This window comes from Urocitellus parryii, chromosome 3 (assembly GCF_045843805.1).
Source record: "Urocitellus parryii isolate mUroPar1 chromosome 3, mUroPar1.hap1, whole genome shotgun sequence".
Classification (NCBI taxonomy): domain Eukaryota; kingdom Metazoa; phylum Chordata; class Mammalia; order Rodentia; family Sciuridae; genus Urocitellus; species Urocitellus parryii.
The window spans coordinates 88,194,220-88,215,396 of record NC_135533.1 but is presented as its reverse complement, the minus strand read 5'-3'; the positions used below and the strand labels follow the sequence as shown (position 1 = coordinate 88,215,396).

The following is a 21,177-nucleotide window of genomic DNA, read 5'->3' as shown; positions in this document are numbered from 1 at the left end:
CTCCCTTTCTCCCTCCGCCCTCAGCCCTGCCCAGCCCGAGGAGGCAGGCAGGAGGCAGCCGTGGCTCTAATAGGCTTTGGGAAATTCCTCCAAGCTGGCCCCACTCAGGGGGCCAGAGAAATCCAGGTGTCCCCGCCCAGTGTGCAAAGCTCAGGGGGTGCCTGAGGGCAGAGCCAGGGCTCCAAAGGGGGCGGAGTGGGCAGGCTGGACTCAGTGGGTGGACGTTGCCCTCCCTGGAGGCGGGCACCGAGATCCCGACTGCCTGGAATCCCCATCCCACCGCAGAGTGGCATTACAGAGTCTGAAGTTGGCTGCTCCGGGGATCCAGTCTGGGTCTTTCACACCCCAGTTTGGGCCCAACTACTGCATGTCACTTTAGGGATGTCCCCCCGCCCCCCCACACACACACCAGCCAGGTTGCAATTGATGGGGACTGAAAAAGTACAGCGAGCTTGTCTATTGGCCACCCTCCCAGCCGTCTCAAGAGCAGGCCTGAAACAGACAGGGACATTGGGAAGCCCCAGCTCCCTGAGCCCTGCATTTGAACCAATGGTTTGAAGGAGGTAGGGGAAAATGGGGACAGTTTAGGACTTTCCTCTCATAGGCAATCGAGCTAGCAGGTCACCAAGGAGATAGTAAAACGAGAGCCCAGTTCAGAAACCAGAGAGAGGGAAAGACAGGGAGATGCAGACTGAGGGGAGGAGAGAGAGAGAGAGAGAGAGAGAGAGAGAGAGAATATGAAAATCAGAGTAGCAGGGAACAGAGTTGAACTAAAGTGGAAGAGAAAGAAAGCTCTCTGGGCAGAGGCAGGGAGAGAGGCCAGGGCTGAACAGGAAGAGCAGGAGGCCAGGAGATGAGCTTGCAGAGAGATGGGGCTGGACCCAGAGCCGAGAAGAAGCAGAAAGAAGATGAGAGGAAGGAGAAGAGCCATCCAAGTCCCTAGCAGCGGGAGGGGAGCAGCTGTGCTGCAGACCCCACAATCCAGCCTGTGTCCTGTGTGTCCCCAGCCAGCAGACCTGGTGGCAGCCAAGGAACCGAGCAAGGATCCGGACTCTGCGACAGAGCCAGCCAGGCACCCTTACGCGCAGGCATGCTGGAAGGCAAGCCAGGCCCGCAGGGAGGGTCCCTCCTTGGCCATCAGGGAGGCCCCTCTCCTCCCACTCCCCCTCCAAAGTCCTCATCAGGAGCATTGGTTCCTGCCCACTTACAGGAGGGAAAGGACGTCTCTGAGTTCAACATGCTTCAGAAGCAGGACAGGGAGGTACACATGGGTGGCCGTGTGCCTCCTGTCCAGGACCCATGCTGCAGAGAATGACCCTGGCCACTCTTCTGCCCGGCTGAAGCCCTGGCACTTGGGTGAACTGCCAGGGATCACAGGGGTGTGTCTGTGGGAGCAGGTGGCCAGCTGGGAAGCCTGTGCTTGGCTCCATGCGCCTAAGTGCCCATGAGACCAGAAAAAAGAGGCTGGATGTCACTGCAGAAGCCACAGGCCCTGTCTGCTCGGGCAGCCTGGGCAGCCGGAGGTAATCAGTGGCTTATTAACCCTCTGAGAGAGGGAGCTGACCCCACTGGGCCGCTTCCCGGAACCTCCCCCACATCCTTTATTCTGGGCAGCCCTGGCTCAGCATTCCATGCCCTGGGAGGCTTCCTCTTGCCCCCTGCCCCTGGCCCTGTCCCTTGGCACAGCCCCTCTAGTATGTTCTGTGATCAGCTCCAGGGGCATCAAACCAGCGCTCTCTTTGTAGGCTGGGGCTCCTTCTTGCCAAGTTTTCAGAGGACAACCCTGTTCCCCCTTCTAGGCAGGTATTCAGGCTAAGCAGATATTGGCTGGCCATGTTAGTAAGTCCCAGAGGACTGTGGCACCCCGCAGGCCAGACTCTTCTGAAATGGGACCATTTCCCTTCAGGATCCTAGGATTTCTCCTTCTGACTCTGTCCACTGAGGGGCTTACGGACATCCTCCTCTTCCCTCTCAGCTTTCACAATGTGCTCAGTGCAGGGGCTAAGATCTGACATTGACAGGTATAGGGACCCAGCCAAGAGGACTCCAGAAAAGAGGTGGGGAGAACTAGCCCCACACCCAGAGGCTGGTGTGTCCACACAGCCATCAGCAGAGCCTGTGTGAACCCATGCATGATCCAGGAGACTGTGACACTGTCCACAGGTCCAGATCCGTGCAGCTGAGGGTACACGGTGTGCTACTGGGCATGCGGGTGCGAGTCCCTTGAGACTTACTAATGGACCCAGCAGATATTTGCCATGCCAAACACTGTTCTTGGAGCTGGAGAGATGGCTCAAGTCAGACGACCAGCGGCTTGTCCTCGTGAAGTTTCTATTCTGGCATGTGAGCTCCTAGTCTATATGGACTATGGCTGGTTGCACTATGACCAGGGAGCATGTGTGTGTGTGTGTGTGTGTGTGTGTGTGTGTGTGTGTGTGTGTCTGGCACGGGCTCACCTACTGAGGAAAAGGGCAGGAGGTAGGGGACCAAGGTAATGAGTCAAGCTAAGAAAGCACTTTTGCACAGGCAAACTATGACTACTAACCTCTCACCATCTGGAGGTCCTCAAGGCGACGCTCCTGCCACACCCCTCCCCTTGCCAGCATGGCTTCTGCCCTCATGCCACCAGGATAGTGCCATGCCTTTGAGCCAAGGCATTATTAACACCAGGAGGCGCCTTCAGAATGCAGGGGTCGCTAGAAGTGCTAAGGTGGACCTCCCTCCCCACCTCCCATAATGCACAGGGGCCTCCGCCGCCATGACCTGAGCATTTGATGGGAAAGAGGAAGGTTTGGGACTGGAGCCTCAGGTTCAGGCAGTTCTCAGACTCCTCCACTGTCTTCTCCTTGGTCTGTCACCATTCAGCCCAACCAGAGGAGGCAAAATGAAAGCAAACGACACGCAGCTGAGGCCAGTCTTTACCACGGCCCTGGAGACTTATGATGTAAGAGGTTTGCCAAGGAAAGAGGGAGCTGGGATTAGAACCCACTTAATCCCAGGGCCCAAGCCCCCAACACGTGTCACTAGATAAGGGTCCAAGGAGGGCTTTCTGAGAGGACAGCAGGACTTCCACTCAGCCTGTCCAGTTCTTCACTTAGTCCCCTGGGAAAAAATTCTCAGGATGCACCTAAAGCAACTCACAAGCAAAGGTTTATTAAAGGATGGCAAAACAAAGATATTCACACCTTGAAGGCAGAGTGTGACACCCTTTGTCCCTGAGAAGAGATGAGTGATACACCTAGGACTGACCTGACTGTGTATAGGATTTTCCTGGGAAGACAAGTGCAGATTCCCAGGCAAGCTTTTGTGTAAACCAAATCCCATGTCAAAGATTTGATATTTGGAGCTCAAAATGTTCCTTCTTGTTTAGAGTCTGGCCATAAACTGTGTGGGCACATTGTGTGGGTCTTTGAATCTGGTGACATCAAAGTTGATTATGGTTTTGTTCTAATTGGTCTGGTACAAACATACATGGAAGTTTTGTTCATCTAACTAAAGAGAGAAGCATGAGCGGTCTTTTTTAAATTTTTTTTTTTTTTTTTAGTTTTTGATAGACCTTTATTTTATTTATTTGTATGTGGTGCTGAGAATCGAACCCAGTGCCTCACACATGCTAGGCAAGCACTCTATCACTGAGCTAAACTCCAGCCCACCTTTATTTCATTTATTTATTTTTATGTGGTTCTGAGGATCGAACCCAGCGCCTCACACATGCTAGGCGAGACCATTTCCCTCTACCACTGAGCCACAACTCCAGCCCCATGAGCGGTCTTTTTATAGATCCGGGTCTCCATCTAGTATGGCTCTCTTTTCCTCTCTCCTTGAAAGCCCCCAGGGACCTGGTTACCTGCCCCAGTTCTGTTGGCCCAGAAGGAAGTACAAGGGCTGAGGCTGAAGACCCCAGGAGGGACTAGGGTGGACAGAGGTGGGAGGGAGGGGCAGGAGTGAGGGGGGAGTGAGTTCCAACTTCCCTGAAAAACTGGGGTGAGCAAAGCAGCCTGGGTTAAAGATGGGCACCCAGAGAAGCTGGGAGAGTGGCCAGTCCCAGACAGCCCTGGGAACTCTGGCCCAAGGCAGGGTGCCATGGCCATCTCAGCTCCTCCTCCAATATGTCCCAACTTGTTAGACACTGTCCCCTCATCCTGTGCTGGCTCCAGTATCCTTCCCATGGACAGCGGCACTGTCCATTCCCCAGAGCCCACGGCCTGAGCCAGGCTAAATAAGCAGGAGTTGGGGGTGTGCCCTCTACCCCCCACCCCTCCACCCCGCTCTTGAGACCTGGGCGGGGCTGGAGGCCACTCAGGCCCTGCTGGCCGCAGCTATCTCAACAAGTGTTTTTCCAGATGTGCCTCATTCCAGGGAGGGCTGGCTGTTCCCAGGATGGTTCATGCACCATCTCCACAGAGACCAGAGGTGGGTGGGTGGACAGAGTCCCTGATGCTGGTAAAGGGTCCAAATCTCAGGCTGTGTGAAGAGAAGACACCCATGGGTGTGGCCATGGCTGTCACCAACCTAAAACTTCTGTTGAGTGCAGGACAGAGGGGCCAGCGGGGAATGGAACCTATTTCTGAACCCAGCAGGGATTTCTTGCCCACAAGCCCGGTTATGTAAAGCAATGACTTCATTCCCTCTGGGAGGCCCACCAAGAAGATGGAGTGGGGGGTGGGAGGGGACACAGGCAGCAGAAAGTGTGGCCAGCCAGTCACCGTCTGCTCACCAACAACTTGGATGCGTTTTCTAGAATCACTTTCCTGGATCGGGGCAGAGAGCAGTGATAGGAAATGGGAAGACTAGACAGTCCCCACGGGTGGTCAATATCAGAAAGCTGCCCACCTACTGAGAATCCTGGCCAAGGCCTGACCAATCCTGCTCTCTCTGATAACCTCTTTGACAGGGCACTGCTTCTATGCAGCCAGGCAGCCCTGCCCCTCAGGAGGCCATGGCCATAGCAGAAACTTAGTACCAGTCTGGGGTCCTCTTTCTTATGCAGCAAGGACAGCCCCTTCAACCCTGGAGGAGGGAGCAAAGGCTGAGGCCCAGAGCACACAGGACTGAAAGTGTTGTAGGGACCGAGGAGCAGGAAACAGTTTTATTTGGCTCAGAGGGCACAGCTTTTGCTGTAATCAATCAATCCCCTGAACCCTGAGTTCAGGTAGTTTCAGAGTTTCATACCCAGCATGTAAGGGGAGGGGCTCAGAAGTTCACAGTCTGCAGAAGCTCACATGAAAGCAGCTTTTTCTTTCACTGTTTTGGGCAAGTTAACTCTTCAAGACAACACCTGAGAAGGGGAGAGCTTCTTTTCCCCATTTTTCCTCTTCCTGCCAGTTGTTACCATGGAGCCCATTGGTAATTATCATAAAAATGTAGACATCTCTGTGAAGCCCAGCTCAAGGCCAGAGGCCTTGTTTGCACATTTCTATAAAGTACTATACTGGATATGTTTGTTGAAAACTAGTAAGGGGGTGCCCAGCACCTGGAGTGCTGGTATCTTCTCAGCCAGTGGCCAAGTAAAACAGGGAAACAGGAAAATAGGAAGTTTATCTACTTTGAACTCTTCTGAAGAGACTCTTTTGCTGACAGTCCTAAAATCAGCCATGGTGAAGATTTCTGGAGAAGCCCAGTTCAGACTTTTCTGTGGAGAAAAGGGGGTGCCACTTCAAAAGGAGCCAGTTCCAACTCAGCTCCTATACCTAGGCCCCAGGCTCCTCACTCACCCCAACATGGCTGCTGCACCCACCTTCTCTGCGCCACCTTGAGGTCTGTGCTTCCTGGCTCAGGAAGTGCCTGGGTGTCACTGTCCACACTTGCTCCTGTCACGGAGCCTGGCCCTCCTCCTTCCCAGATGCACCAGCTCCTGCACAGCACTCTCGATTGAGGCCAGGCTCCCAGCCTAGCCTGGGGGGTCCCAAATTGCCCCACAGGTGAGGCTGGCTCTAGAGTCAGGCCTGGGCCTCTTCTTCCCCATGCCCCATCCTGCGAGAGCTCACCACAGGGCTAAGTGTGACCAGGGATGATCTGGGAAGCTGTGTCCCCAACCATCGTGTTCTTGAGGGACAGACACTACCTCTCCAAGCATGTGAATTCTTCCCTGTCCGGCAGATGACTCTCAAACAGTTAGGTGTCACACGATCTCTCTCAAATCAAAAACGGATTTAGCGGGGCCACCAGTGATTCACGAGAGAGAACAATTTAATAATTTTCTAGGCGACTGCCTCCCATTCATGTCTCCTTTCCCGTCCCCTCCCTCGCCCCCACCCACGCTGCTGCCCTGAGCAATAAGCTAGGCTTTTTGTCCTAGGGGTGGGGGGCAATGTCACACCTATTTCTGGAAGGCAGGATTTTCTGATTCGATGTTTTACCAGCATCTCTGCGACAATATCCCACAATTCTTGATGCCACCGAGGGAGAACCTCTGGGACAGGGTAGGAAAATGCTGCCATCAGCCTGGCTGGGGCCTACGAGTGTTGCATGTACTGTGTCTAGGGACGAAAAGCAGAGATTCAAAAGTCAGGCTGAACTTGAATGAGGTCACCCCAGGAGACAGGGCTGTCCTCCTCCATCTCCACCCCAACCCATCTGGGGCTGGAGAAGGTCCTCCACGGAGGTGCAAAGTCACATTTTCCCCAGCCCAGCCCTGCAAGTGGGAATCCCTGCTGGCCCGGGAGGGAGGTCGGGCATCCCTCCCTTGCAGAAAAAGCTGCTGGTGGCTTTTGTGCCGGGCTGCCAGACCACACCACACCCGTGGAGACGGCAGGGCGGGACAGCGCTCTCTGGGAGGAAGTGTCCTGTGTGTAAGTGGTTTGGGAACACTTCCTCACACTGGGCTCCTCCTCTCCCCTGGGCCTGGCCGGTGCAGCTTCCCTTCCTGCTCCCTTCTGCTTTCTCAAAAAGTCTCTTCTCTTTGCCTTTTTACGTTATCGAGCAGCAAGATCGGAAGAAGGAGCTAGACAGCACTGGCTCTCATGCCCTGGTTTTGTGCACCGGGAAACTGAGGCTCAGAGAAGACAGGTAACGTGCCCCGGCGGGGGAGGCGAGGGGGGGGCTTTGGATGGGTCAGGGTGGAGCCAGGACTGGGCCTCCTGTCACAGGGCTGATCTGTAGCCACACCCAGCTGCCTCCCTGTCCTCCCTTCTCTGGTGGACAGGAGGCTGCCTCTTTCTTAGACTATGCAGCAAGGTTACAGAAAAGGGCTCTCTCTCCCTGACCAGGAACCAAGAAGCCTGGACAGCTACCTACTAGGGATCCACGGGGCAGATGGTCTTCTCCTCCAGGTCCCCGGACCTGGTTTGCTCGCATCTCTGAGCGCGGAGTCATGGTCTTCCGTCCCCAAGTCTCCTGGCTGTCTGCTCACCTTTGAAGGTTTCTCATGCTCCCCCACCCTGACCAGCTGTTTGTACAGGCCATGTCCAGGTGCTCACAACCAGTCCAGGGACTCCAGGCCAACTGGTAAAATGTGTCCCTGACCTGCTCATGCCCCTCTCCTGAAGGCCTCATGCCATCTGGCCCTGGTGTTGGATCCCACCCTTTTGTTGGGTCTTTTGGCCTCTGTCACTGTTGAACTACTTCCTCGGTCCTGTTCCCACCCCCGACCCCCATCCATCACTACTGTGCTCCTTGAACACTGTTCCCACACCTCCTGGCCTAATTCTATCTTCTGAAGGATCCCCTGGGGCCTTCTGCTGGAACAAGCTGGGGGCTTCCAATAACTGAAGACTCTCTGGCTCTTCGGCATTTCCAGGGTACAAAGCCCAGAGAGTTCCAGTGGGCAGAGCAGAGGCCCTGGCCAGGCGGCCTCCCTTGCCCTCAGGGGTCCGTGGTGAACTCTTACCAAAGGGCATCAGAGCTATGGTGACATTCCTCTACATCACGCTCACTCTTCTCACATGCTTGCCACTAGGAGTAATATCTTTAGGTCAATGAGTAATAAAATTTAATTTTTAATATCTTCTTTGGAGGAAGAAGTCCATGGAAGCCAAAGAATCCAAGGCCCACAAAAATGGTAAGGCAGCCCTGACCACCACCCCCGACAGCTGGGAGCACACAGCCTGGAGCAGGAGGTGGACACTCCAGCTGTGCTCTGCTAGCTCTTCCAGCAAGCTCCTGGGGACAGATGGTGTCCCTAACCCTCCTCTCCTTCGGGATGGGTCCTCAGTCCCCCTTACCTGTCCGTCTGAGTCTGGCCTCATGGGTCACAATAGAGGCCTGATTGTCTCTTTCTCCTCCCCAGACTGAGCAGGAGCTGCACACACACAACACATGCTTTCATATGCAAGGACGTATGTATAGATAACGTAGATGCAAGCATGCATGCATACATGTAAGTTTTACACCCTATATGTGCACATAAATATCACACATGCATGCACACACAAATATGTGCATAGAGGAAGACACATGTGGTGGTCACTAACCCACTGACACCTCAGAAACCCTCGACTATGCACACTGTTACCTCTGCTACCTGTACCCCTGTCTCCCTGTCCCCTCTGAGTACTCACTGAGTTATTGCCTCTCCCATACTGTTCATAATCCAAGCCCCTCCCTCATCTTATCTCTTTTTCCTGGAGCTCAGTTTTTGTACGTGGGGAGGAGCTGGGACAGGGCATGTGGCAGCGGGCAGCGAGTGACCACATTGCTCTATGTCCCTCTCTTGGACACATCTTACTTGGCTAGTCTCTCTTCCTCTCCAGATAGCACCCTGAGTGGGCATGGGCTTGGGTCTGACACAGCTCTCTGCACACAACCAGGTGGGGAGCAGGCCACCAGGGTGCAAGGCAGCTCAGGCAGAATGGAATCAGCCCTGTGCCAGCCTACTAGGCAGCCAGGGTCAGGAGGGTGTGCTTGACCTCCACGGAGAGGGACAGGGCAGGGTCACCTATGGGCCACCCCTGTTCATTCTTTTGCCTCTTTGGATGCTCTGATGCTAGGGGCAGGGCTGGCGGGGGTGTATGCTAGGGCCCCTGCCCCCCATCCACCCGGAGACCCCTCCCTCAATGTCCGTCTGGAGATTCTATTCATGTGAAGCCAACATTCCTGGAGCCCACAGGGCCAGCAAGATCATCTCACACAGGCAGATCGCTGTCTTGCCTAATGAGAAAATGATGACATGGCCCCCTGCTGTGGCCCCTGGGGACCTGAGTCCCCAGCACCAGCCTGGCAGCTTCACCCCAGCCTTGCCCCACAGCTCCACTCTCAGGTCCTGGGAAGTTACCTCCCATGGACTCCCTGCCCCTTCCAGGCAGGGCCTTCCCATCACCTGTGTTGAGACCTCTGAACTCCCAGGGTATTAGAACAGCAGACCCTTTGGGTCATTAAGACCCCATTGCACCAAGGGAAACTGAGGCATGGGCTGAAGTGACTACCCCAGTGTCCTGCAGCCTCAACCTATGCTCCCCACTCACAGACCCAGCAGCACCACGCAGGGCACAGCAGAAAGGCAGGACTTCCTCCTTCCTCCTTGCCTGCTCCCCACTCCAGGTTGACATGGCTGGGACCTCAGAGCCAGGTCTGGCAGGGTTGGGGCTGCAGGGACTGGAACTCAGGAAGCCCAAGTGCTCAGGCCAGATGCAGGTTAATGGAGGAGGACAACTGCAGTCCAGGCCAGGTGAGGGCCCTCTCTCAGGCCCTCAGGCCCAAGAATGGAAGCCCTAGAAGTGACCCGTTTTACAGCCACTCAGGAGAGGGGGAGCTGCATCACATGCCTGCCCTGGTCTCCCTGCCACCCCTGCCCTGCCAATCAGAAGACAGATGGCCCAAGGAAACACAGGCCATGGTCCCCAGATTGGTGGGTTTGTAAACTCACAAATATAAAGAGAAGAGACCGGGGCAAGGTTGTGAGCTGGCTGGGGAAATGCTGGTAGGTGAGGGCATTAGAAGTCATGGAGGCCTTCCCGGAGGAGGCAGAGTTTGAATCACAGAATCTTGGATCTGAAGAACCACAAAGGCTGCCTGAAATCGCATATCCTCAGACCCAGGAATCTCCTTAGTGAATCCCTACCACAGGGCCACTGGGCCCTGTGTGAGTACTTCCCCTGACAGTGACATCTTCTTTTCAGGCCACCTATCCCCTTGTAGTACAGTGCTGATGGTTAGAGGGTCACCCCCCCCCATGTCACTTCCCAGCAGGGCTGCCACTCTTCCCAAAGTTCTACACCCTCCCTCCGTCTAGTGACGGCTCTTTGGAGCAGAAGCAGGGACCTGAGGGCCCATCCCCTTGAGGGGACACCCTCTCAGGAGGACCACTGCAGGTCTTTGGGGCTTACCTGTTCCTGCTTCACCCTGGTGGCAGTGCAGGGCCCCAGCATGGCATGGTATGGCCTGGCATGGTGATCCTGCCCCGGGGGCACTGGAGTAGGGTGACCTTAGTCCTCGAGGAGGTAGACAGGCAGCTCCTGGAGGATCCCCTGACCTGGGACACATGGCCACCATCATCCTTCCAGGAAATCACACAAAGAGGGCACAAGTCCCACACTCCTCAGGGACCTGACCTGCCGGAGATCGGGGCCCGGTAAGAGAATGGGCGGGTTTGGGAGGGGTGAGTTCAAGCCTTGGGTCAGAGAGTCAGGGGAGGAAGAGGGGAGGCATCAGGATGGACCTGTCGCCTCTGTTCCCAAGGCATCTGAGGATCCCTCCTGTGCTCCTCAGACATTTATAGAAACTGAAATTCCCTGAAGTCTCTGATTCATTAAGTCTCAGTAACATCGAAGAATTCTGCATTTTTAACCATCTTGGGTGCTGCTGCTGCTGCTGCTGGTCTCTGCACCACACTTTGCGCCATAAGAGACCATAAGGGGTGAGTCACAGTCCAGTGAAAACAAAAGAGAGAAAGGAAGCTACTCCTGGTACAGAGATGGCCACTGAGCATCACTTTCCACCTGAGCTTCCTGAGAGCCACAGCCAGAAAGAGGCGTTCACTAGCTCTTCCTCCAAGATGACAGTCAGCTATCTGACCCAAGCAGAAAGGCTTTTCCTGATTCTGGCTGTCCAGGGAATCCACCTGGCAGAACTTCTGCCAGGAGAGTTGGAAAGCCGGTGGGTCGTTTTAGGAGCACAGCAGGGTTTTCTATGGGAAGGGTTCAGACTTGAGTAGGGTGCATCGCTGATGTGCAGTCACAGCTCAGATAACACCATGCCTCTGGTGCCGGGCCTGGGGCCGTCCTGCCACCTCTTACTGACTCAGATGCCAACGGGCTCAAGTGGCCCTGCCAACGATGAAAACCTGCTACTGGGTGCCCCACCATGCAGTTCTGGGGGGATCGGGGGGCATCTGGGACCCAGGTCTAAGCCACAGGAAGAGGTGTGGTGGATTTGTGGGCAACGGAAGAGCCCCACCTTTTCCCAGTAATCAGGAAAGGCTTCCTGGAGGAGGGCATGTGGCATACAGGTCTGTTTATGTAAAGGAAGGGAGGAGGTTTGGGGAGAGGAAGGTCCAGGCAGGAGGGAATGGAGGGGGTGGCATGGCAGGGGTTCCAAGCCATGGCAAGGGCAGGGGCAGGGGAGTCTCCCTCAGTGCCCCTCTCCCCATGGCCAGCTCTGACCCTTAGGGAGAGAGTAGTGGAAGGAAGATGGCAGGCCCTCTCACCATCCTGTGCTCCCCGGATGTCCTGTGTGAGTCTGATTCCTCTCCCCACCTGAAGCAGAGCCATGGGCAGTCTCTGCTCCCCTTCTCTGGTCTGGGTAGAGGAGGACGCCTGGGTCTGCATTGGAGTAATGATGTAGTTTCTGCCCCCAGGGAGCCCCCCCACCTAACCCAGGCCAGTCCCCATGGGAGCTGGAGTGGAAGCCGTGGCTCAGGCAATGAGAGGGCCTCTGATGGTAAGAGTGGACACAGCCACGGCAGGACAGGGAGAGGACAGACCTGGGACACCAAACACTAAGGGGCCTTAGGGAGGTCACCACCCCAGCCGGGGCTCCTCACTCGTATCACAGGTACATTGGATGACAAGTGGCCTGACCGAGTGCAGGCTGAACACAGCTGGGTCCCCAAGCCTGGGTTCCTGGCCTTCCCTGCCACACCTTCCCCGGGAGGTGCCTCTCTCTTCCCAGCCTCCTTGTGGTAAAAGCAGCATGATCCTGATGGTTTTCCAGAAAAGGAAATGGAAAATCATTAGACAAATAAATCCAAGGTGTGCCTGCCTTCACCAGGAAGATGGAAAAAGCCCTTGGGATTCTCTGCAGTGATTTGGGGGGACAAGAGGAAAGGGGTTCACAGGCGGCCCTGCAGCTGGAAGGCGGCACCTCTATTGGCCAGGCCAGCTTCTTTCTGGGCGGGACAGACAGGGGTGCCGACCCATCACTCCTTCTGGGTGCTCACCCCCGGGGAGCCGGCTGAATTGAAGGAAAGGCTGGGCTCCTACACAATAGCTTGTGGGTATAGAAACCAAGACACTCCAGATATTTCCAGAGGCCCTCAGGAAATCAGGGAAGATAGGGGAGGCGGGGCCGTAGGAAGTCCCGCCCCGTACAGAGACCTCCCAGAACCTCAGCAAGTCTTCCAGGACGCAGGGGAGCCCAGAGGAAGCACCGGCCACCTGTTCGCCCCAGGCCCTGGGTGACTACCCGAGCTCTCAGAGATTCACTTTCCTCCTGTGTCACCAGGGAAGTTTGAGTGCCAGCCCTCTAGGGGCTGCACACAGCGCTTGCCACTGCTGCCCCCAGGGTCCATCTCTGAGTGGTCACAGCTGAAGTGAGGGATAAGGCCACCTTGAGGCATAAGGCCACCTTGTCCCACCACCTAAAGCGTAGGGTCAGGGAGAACCAGAGGGTGGCCCAGGAGCAGAGGTGGGGCTGGTGTGAGTTGGGAAAGGGAGGGGAGGAACTTGCTATTCAGGTGAGGGTTTGGGGAGCTCTAGGGGTGGGTCAGTCTCCAGGGGTCAGCCAACAGTGGGTGAGGTCCCGTAGGTCTCACTCTATCCCAGCCTCCCACATGGTCACCCCCCTTAGACACACTTCTTGGGTCTCAGTGAGGCCGCCCTGCCCCAGCCCCAGCACTCTCTCAGCAGGCTCTCAGGACAGGAGTCACCCTCTCTTGGGCATGCAGTAGGTGCCAAGTCCTGTTCTTCATCCTCACCCTGGCTTTATAAGGTGTCTACTATTATTACTGTCATTTTACAGATGGGGAAACTGAGGCCCAGAAAGGACATTTTGCCCATTTGCTTTGTGATTTGGGGGACCCAAGACAGGAACTAAGGTCAAATTCCGGGGACCAGCTCATAAACACATTCTTTTTTTCTAACAGCACACAGGTGAAGCAAGAATCCCCCCCTAAGCCCCCAAGTGACCACAGCAGACAGACAGGTTCAGGTCTGTGACCCACAGGCCCAGGTGGGCCAGGCTGCAGGACGGAGGACCTATGTGTCTGAAGGCTGGAGCTCGTTTTCCTGCCTGGTAGAGATTCCTGGGTCCCCAGGAGATGAGCACTTTCACAATGCCCACTGGAACCCCCATTTGGCCAGAGATGGGGTCCCAGACCCTGAAGACACTGAGTCTCCCCGTGGGAAGAGACCCTACCCAAGGCCACCAAGGGACTGAAAACCATCCTGCCAGCCTGGCTGCCTTCCACGGTGCAGTCGGCAGGGGCCCCAGGGAGCAAGACGGTCCTATCCAAATGCCCAAGGTCACCAACTGCATGGAAAACAATGGGCAACAGGTCCAGCCATGGCCGGAGCCAGAACAAAGGACTGGCACTTCCTCGCATTCAGGGCCTCCTTCATGGTCTGCCAAGGCCAGAGGATGGAGGAAACCTTCATCATGAGGCAGGGATGTTGTGTCGGCTGGTCTCAGAGAGCTGCAGCTGCCTGGGTTGGGTTGACAGAGGAGCAGAAAGAGGGACCAGCTGCTGGAGGCCCTGCTCAGCCTGCTGGGAAGCAGGGAGACTGGGGGGATCTGAGACCAGTCCTCCCACCTTCCTGGATCACTCAAACTGGGGTATCTCCCACCTGCTCCTCCTCTCCATGGCCCCAGCATCTCCCCTCTGATCTCCCCTCCACATTGTGGCTACTCTTCAGAAAACACTAGGATCCACCACTGCTCTGCTCTGAAGCCCTCTGTGGCTCCCCAGGGCTCCCAGGAGGAAGTTCAAGCTCTTGGGCCCTTCAGGATTCAGTCCTACAAGTTTCATCATCCTGTGACTCCCAGGCTCTCCAGGTCCCCTCCCCCTGAGAGTCATGCCCCTGTCCATCCCACCTAGAGTGCCCTCTGCCCCTCCTCCCCACTCCTCTCCTTAGGGTTGGGCCTCAATCTATTCCCTGCTCAGAAGCCTCCCTGACTGCTCCAGCCCCGTGCTGGGTCCCTTCTTCTGAGCTCTACGCCCCAAATGAATCCAAGAATCATCTGCGTCAGAAGCTCGTGGGACAGGGGGCTGGGAGGCCAATCAATACTTGAACAATCCTTCTTTAGACTCGGGTTCCCAGGCCCCGCAGTTGCTGTTGACACAACTGTCCTGATGTAATCATTAATAGCACCCCAGGCTCAGTGCCTGCCGCTGGGGCAGAGAGGGCAGGTCCCCCGGGATGGTGTTGACAACAAGTGTCTCAAGTATCCCCAGAGGGAGCGGGCCACAGGGAGGTGGCCGACTGCTGCGCTTATCACTGAGAACTCTGAAGGCTCCGCAACAAGGGAGGGTCTTTTGACAGACGTCAAAAGGCCCTAAAACGGAAAATGCCTGATAAGCACCCAGGATCACCCTTATCAAGGGCCACAGGAAAGGCGCCAGGTCTAATCTCAAAACCACACCCGGAACCAACGGTTTGGAGACCTCAGGCAGCGCCTCCCACAGACACTCAGGGACTGAGGCTGTCAGCCTGGAGGCGGGCCGTGGGACTGGGCGGGAGAGGGGCTTCCTTCCAGGGGGCAGTGTGAACCTTGGGCTTCATCCCAGGTGGGACAGGTACCTGAGGGGAGGGGGGAGGGAGGATCCCTGAGCCCAGGAAGAAGGAAACTGCTGCACAGAGGTGTGTGCCTGTGTATGTGTGACAACAGGGGGCGTCTGTGACCGGAGGTCAGCACCCACCAACCAGGATCTGCCGTGCTGCTAGAGGAGCCAACCATCCTGTAGGCGCTCAGAGGGTGGAGCTTAGCTTTGTGGTGGAGTGATCCGGGAGGACTTCCCGAAGGCGGGACTCGCAGCTGGGCCTGTGGGATGGACGTGGGAGCCAGAGGGCAGGGGCAGCCAAGAACACCAAGGAAGCCTTCAGCAGCAAAGCACCCACTAGGAAAGCTGCGGCTGTGATCTGGGGTGGGTGTAGCCCAAGTATGGCTGCAGCAGAAGCAGGAAGAAGGACTCACAGCCACCTCTGGTCCCCCACCAGATTTATCCCTCAGGTCCAAAGACCGTGTGGTAGACGGGTTTCCAAAAGACCCCAGTGAAAGAGAAATGCTCCAGGAGGGCTCTTAAGTAGGAATTTCTGCTTGGGGTCTCAGTTTCCCCATCTGTAGATAAGGCCTTCGGTGACTTCCTTGGAGGAGGATACAGGATGGGTAACTGTGCGCATGCGGGCAGGGAGTGGAATAAAACACCATGAGGAGCATGAAGGGAAAGGCAGCCTTCAGGTTTCAGGAACCCCGGAGTTACCAGCCTGCTTGGTGGGGTCCTGAGCCCTCTGTGTGCCTAAGAGGCTGCTAAGCGCACACATACCTGCCTACTACGTAGCCCAGCAGGGTTCTGCCTGGCTATGGGCAGTCTGCCTGCCCACTGCCCGCCTTCCAGCCAGCCCACCCCCTCACCCTGGAGTTTGCATTAAGCAATCTCCATTATCACAAATGCCTGGCATTTTTGCCTGGTAACTTTAGCTCCCACAGCCCCATGAGGTTAGGGCATGTTTCGGGAGTAGGGAGGACTCTGGTAAGTGGAAATACCTGCATAGAGACTTGGCAGCCTGATGGCCTCTGGCAATGTTTTGGATGCTCTAAGGTCTCCATGGTCTTGTAAGGATCATCCACAGGGTGGCAAAGGCCATGGGCCATTTTTCTCTTGCATCCTCTCCCCACCTGTCCCCTTATGCTGCCTTCCTTGGTGGACACAGTAATCCCTCAATCCACTCCCTCCTCTGCCAGGTCTGAAGCAGAGCTGTGAGCAGGTCTCATCTCTGGCAAACGTTCCACTCCCACCCACCATCTAGGCCCTGCACCTGCCCTCTGCCGACTCCTGGTCCTCCAGGTCTCCCACTGTCTGCTCGCCCAGGATGAGACTCGCAGACATCATGGACATCATCTCTCCGCTCTCACTGTTCCTTCCCACTGGAATGTTCTTCTGTCCAGTTCTCCACTTGTCCTTCAAGGGCCAGACTACATGCAACCTCTGCCAAGGAGTTTCCACCCTCACTGGAAAGACTGACAGCAAACATTTATCGAGTCCTTGTGACATGCCAAGCCCTGCGCTAAGCGCTTCACAGTGTGTTAACTCACTTCAACCTTACGACAACCCTGTGAGGTTGCATCCTTACAGATGAGGTGACTGAGGCCGGGAGGAGCTTCGTTGGAGTATTCAAGGCCACGCAGTAGAAGTGGTGGATCTAGCTAGTCCCGACCCCCTGCTCCTGGTGTGGCTTCTTGCTGGCATGCCTACAAGGCACCTCTCTGGTGCGTCCTGCTGTACTTCATGAAAATCACAAGCCCGAGAGCCGAGTTTCTTAAGCTTGACCCTAATTCAACTGATTTCGTTAAAATGCCAATTCTGACTCCCTAGGCCCTGGGTGGAGACTGAGAGGCTGTCTTTTTAAGAAGCTCTAGGCAGTGCTGCTGCTGCTGCTGCTCTAAGACCACACTTTGGTGAAACTAGAGTGCAGAGCAGACTAGAAGGGTCTTCCAGCACCATCACCTGCTTGCAGAGCTGAGGTCCTGTGACAGCCATGTCCCTTCACTCCCCAACCCTCATTGGAGCCTTCCTCCAGGGCTGGTGCTGTGGATGGACTCAGTCTTGCCTCTGTCCCTATCTTCCCCTAAAGCTCAGATTTGCAGACTCTGGGGAGCAGTAAGGTGGAATCTGAATGTACCCCTGTCTTGGGACATCCCCTAAGCCCTGGCCTAGCTCTGACCCCCAGGGAATATTTGTCTTTCTTCTGGAAACTCCTCTTCTTGCCTGTGCTGGCTCTGTGTGGAACTACTCACAGACAGTGGTGCAAACAGGCTGCGGCCACTGATCCGCCACTGCCCTCCAAGCCACGACGAAGGTGAAGACACTATTGGCTGGCAGGTGAAGAGGCCTGCAGCTAGTGAGGATTCTCTGGAGAGAAGCCTCAGTGTGTTGGGCCCCTTCTCCAGCTACGGGGACAAGGGAGGTACATCTCACCTCCTAAAGTCAAGTGAGGGAAGTTCCAAGAGAATTGCTTGGAATGTGAGATGTTCTTGCAAAAATGGTGACTGCCTCATCTGGAGAAGGGTGAGGGGAGAAGCCAAGATGGTGCTGCTCCTGACAGGCACCTAGCATACAACAGGGTCCAGCGGGAAATGTCCAGCCTACAGAGTGCAGGGGTCAGAGATGTGCTGGGGCTTTGCATGGTCCAAATGTGGATCCTGCAGAAGGGAGACTTGGGTGTCTTACAAAGAGGATAGACAGGAGGCTGTCCCTTGCAGAGAATCTACCATAAGCAGCAGATGGAAGATGACCCCTGCGCCCCGGCTCAAGAAAGATCCCTAGCATGGAAGGTCCCTTTAGAAAAAATGGAACCAGCACTGTTTATGTGCATGCTAGCGGACACAGGGCAGCACCCAGCACAGCTGCACCACCCAGGTGAAAACTTTCTTCCTTGACCTTCTTCCCAGCAGGAAGCTCCCAGGATCTGGTGCTTTGTCTTTATCAGAGGCTGCTGGAGATCTGAGAGGAATCCTGGGGCAAGGTGAGAAAGTGTCCAAGCAGCCACAACTTCCTGTCCCAGATGGCTGCCACAGGGTGAGGGAGATCTTCATATTGAGGAGAGTTTGGAGTTAAGTGTCGGGTAGACGGGTCTCTTACTGTTTATGATGGCCTGCTATATACCTTCCAGAGACCAAGAAACAGTGAAGAGAAAGAGAGAATACATTGGGGAGTAATTAGAATAAAACCACTTTCTGGTGGTACTCTGAGGTCAGCATGCTCAATACACTGGTCCCTAGTGCGTGGGTGGTAGAGATGGAGTACCTGAGCCTGGGACCCTTGGAAAGCCAATCAACTCTAGGATATGGTTCTTAACATTTTTGGAGGGCAGCTGGATCCTCTAATTCCAAGTTCAAGGCCAAAATGGAGGCTATGGACCTTTAATGAATATGTCCATGAATGCAAAATTAAATAGGGTTGATGTTCACAATAACATGTACGAATGTAATGGCATGAACCCTTAAGAATACTGTCAAGATTGAGTTCAGACATTTGAAGAATGCTATAAGCAATTAAAAAGTTAAAAAGGAAAAAAAAACCAAAGATTTTAGTATAATCTGCCCCTCCAAAGCCTACTCACAATGTCCCTAGAAAACAATACACCCCAAATAGAGCATGCCTAGAGGTAAGGAGGGATGGGCATGTACCTGCGTGTTTGGTAGCGATACTATGGATTTGTTGTAGCTTCTAGCAGGAGGTGCTGGGCTCTGCTTACCTTCCATTCCAGGGCAGCACGCTTTAGCACACCTGCGTGTAGGCTTCTAGAAAAGTCATTGCTTTGTACTTTGTTGCAACTGAACTTTTCAAGCAATGCTGGGAACAGTTTGTTTTCTGTAGCCCTGCCAAGGAGACCCTGGCCAGGAGGTTAAGTGAGTTTCATTGAAAAGACACACTTTTCCTCCCCAGGTCGATAAGTAAGACGGCCGCAGGGAAATTGGCTTCCTGAGCCCGGGTGCTCAGCTGGAGCGGCCCATCCCTGGCCAAGGAAAATAACGGCACAAACATTGCGGGGACATATAGGAAGCATTTCTGCTGGAAACCTGCTGGGAATAGCTGCTGTCGTTTACATAGCAAACCCCTCTGGGGCCTCTGCTCAGCCTGAACAAAGCCGCCCCTGCCCTCCCACTTCCTCTTGGCCTGGCTGACCCCTCCCTGCCTCTCCCCAAAGACTGACAGCCAGGCCACAGCACGTGCCCCATCCACAGGAACACAAGACAAGCTCTGTAGCTGTCACCACCAAATGCCAGTCTCATTCCTGGCTCCCCAAATCAAAGGGGTCTCCTTTTAGCCAACACTGCCGAGGGACACAGCCCTAGACCAGCCTGTGTCCTAAGCCCCGTGGGGGCACACAGAGGCTGGGGACAGGCTGCTGTCCAGTGTTTGCAACTCCCCTAGCCCTCTCTCTGGGCCACAGCAGACAGTCGGAATGTGCTTCCTGGTCCCCATGTGGAAACGCCTACCTCTGCATGGCCCAGAGGGACAGCTAAGGTGCTCTCTGGGCTCAGACAGGGCCAGATACAGGGATGGGGCGGCTCCAGGCGGGCTTTGTCATTATGTTGTTCCTAGCTTCTCAAGAGGACAGCCATGTGACAGGAACTCCTGGGGGCTGGTGCTATGCCTCTGGGCCCCTTAACTCCACCGGGTTCTGATGACCCATCACAGAGCAGTGCCTGACTCTGGTTCTGACACAACTCAACCCTCTCTGTCCCCCAGCCTCCTTGCCAGTCTCCCATGGCAGTTCTACATTCTCTCACATTCCTCTGTGAAGCCCTCGGGGTATACATGGAATGACAAGGCTCAGACCCAACCGCTTCTCTTCACTAGCGAGGATGGCATTCTTCCCGTCCAGCCTCTCCATCTTTACTCTGGCATGTGAGGGGCTCCAAACTCTCCTTATCCACATACTCAGTCAGTTCTGCCCCAACATGTTTCCCTATAGCCACGTAGGGGACCACACCCGGTTCCTCTGAGTGTCCCCATCCCATCAGCTCCACTGACCCCCTCCGTGGACAGCTCTTTTTCCCACATCCACTCAACCAGGCCCAGCCTCCCCAGGCCCACCCATCCTCATGGAGCCTCTTGGACTATCTAGATATGCCCTGGAATGGGGTCCCTGGGGTCTGGGCCGTTCCTGGCAGCACAGTCTATGGAGCCTGATGCCTTGGACCTGTGTTGATCAAGAGGAAGACGGGAGAGAGCAGACTGGACAACCTGGAGCAGAGGGCATTGCCCATCCCAGAGAACTCTGATAGGAGACGAGACCCAGGAGGGCCTCCACCATCCCCTCCCACCCCCATGAGGATCACAGCCCGACCTTGTGCTCCCTTCACACGCACAGAATAGAGGAGTCTTGGCCCTCGGCATGGGCTGGATACTTGCTTTATAGAAAACCAATTACCAGAAATAACCAGGGTCCCCAGAGCCACCCTCATCAGAGGCCTTGGCAAGGGGTGACCCAGTGGGAAACCCAAGAGGAGTGGAAAGGCAGCGGAGCCACTGGTGGCCTCCTTCCTGTCCTTGGCAGTCACAGTCAGCTGGGAGGCAACTCAGCAGCACACTGTCCTGCCTCACAGTCCTGGGCAGCCCTTCACAGAAGGGGCAAGAGGCCCTGTATGCTTCCATAGCCATGCTGGCCTCGGTGGGGGTGACGCCCTTCTCAGAGACTTGCCGCCGAGGTCTCAGGAGTCACCCCAGTGATGAGCAGTGGAGCCACAGGATTTAGATGCATCCAAGGGTCACAGGATGGGCTCTGAGCCGTTCCAGTCCACGGATGCCCCCTTCCACCTACAGATGGATCGATCAGAGAAGGAGAGTTAGAGCTGCAGAGGCCCAGGCAGGAGCCCTGGCTTGTCCTCACTTACCAGGAGTTTTGTCTTAGAGGCTTTCAGAATTTCCAGTTCCACCCTGCCCACCTCGCCCCTCCACACTCACGCACAGCCCATATACCCTTACTGGGTTCTTTTTTTGCGGGGGGAATACTAGGGATTGAACTCAGAGGCACTTGACCACTGAGCCACATCCGCAGCCTTTTTTAAAATATTTTATTTAGAGACAGGGTCTCACTGAGTTGCTTAGTGCCTCCTTGTTACTGAGGCTGGCTTTGAATCCGCGATCCTCCTGCCTCAGCCTCCCGAGCCACTGGATTATAGGCGAGCCGTTGGGATTACAGGGATGTGCTACGGCCGGCACCCCCTTATATCTTTACAAAGCACACATACACCCATACACCTGGGACCCTGGGGAGCAATGGAGAAGACAGAGGGCAAGTGACTCATTCATTCCTGCTACAGCTGACTTGGTGCCTGGCACTCTGGCCTCTGCCGATG

General features: G+C 55.4%; 1 protein-coding gene across 1 annotated transcript in view; it reads right to left on the bottom strand.

The window, feature by feature from the left end:
* Nucleotides 1-20,272: 20,272 nt before the first annotated feature.
* Mindy4 (MINDY lysine 48 deubiquitinase 4) overlaps nt 20,273-21,177 on the bottom strand; it is a 111,302-nt gene continuing 110,397 nt past the window's right edge. Inside the window, exon 18 of the mRNA XM_026401552.2 lies at nt 20,273-20,635. Within this exon, the coding sequence (XP_026257337.2) occupies nt 20,587-20,635 (49 nt within the window). The 3' untranslated portion in view covers nt 20,273-20,586. The remainder of the gene's footprint in view (nt 20,636-21,177) is intronic.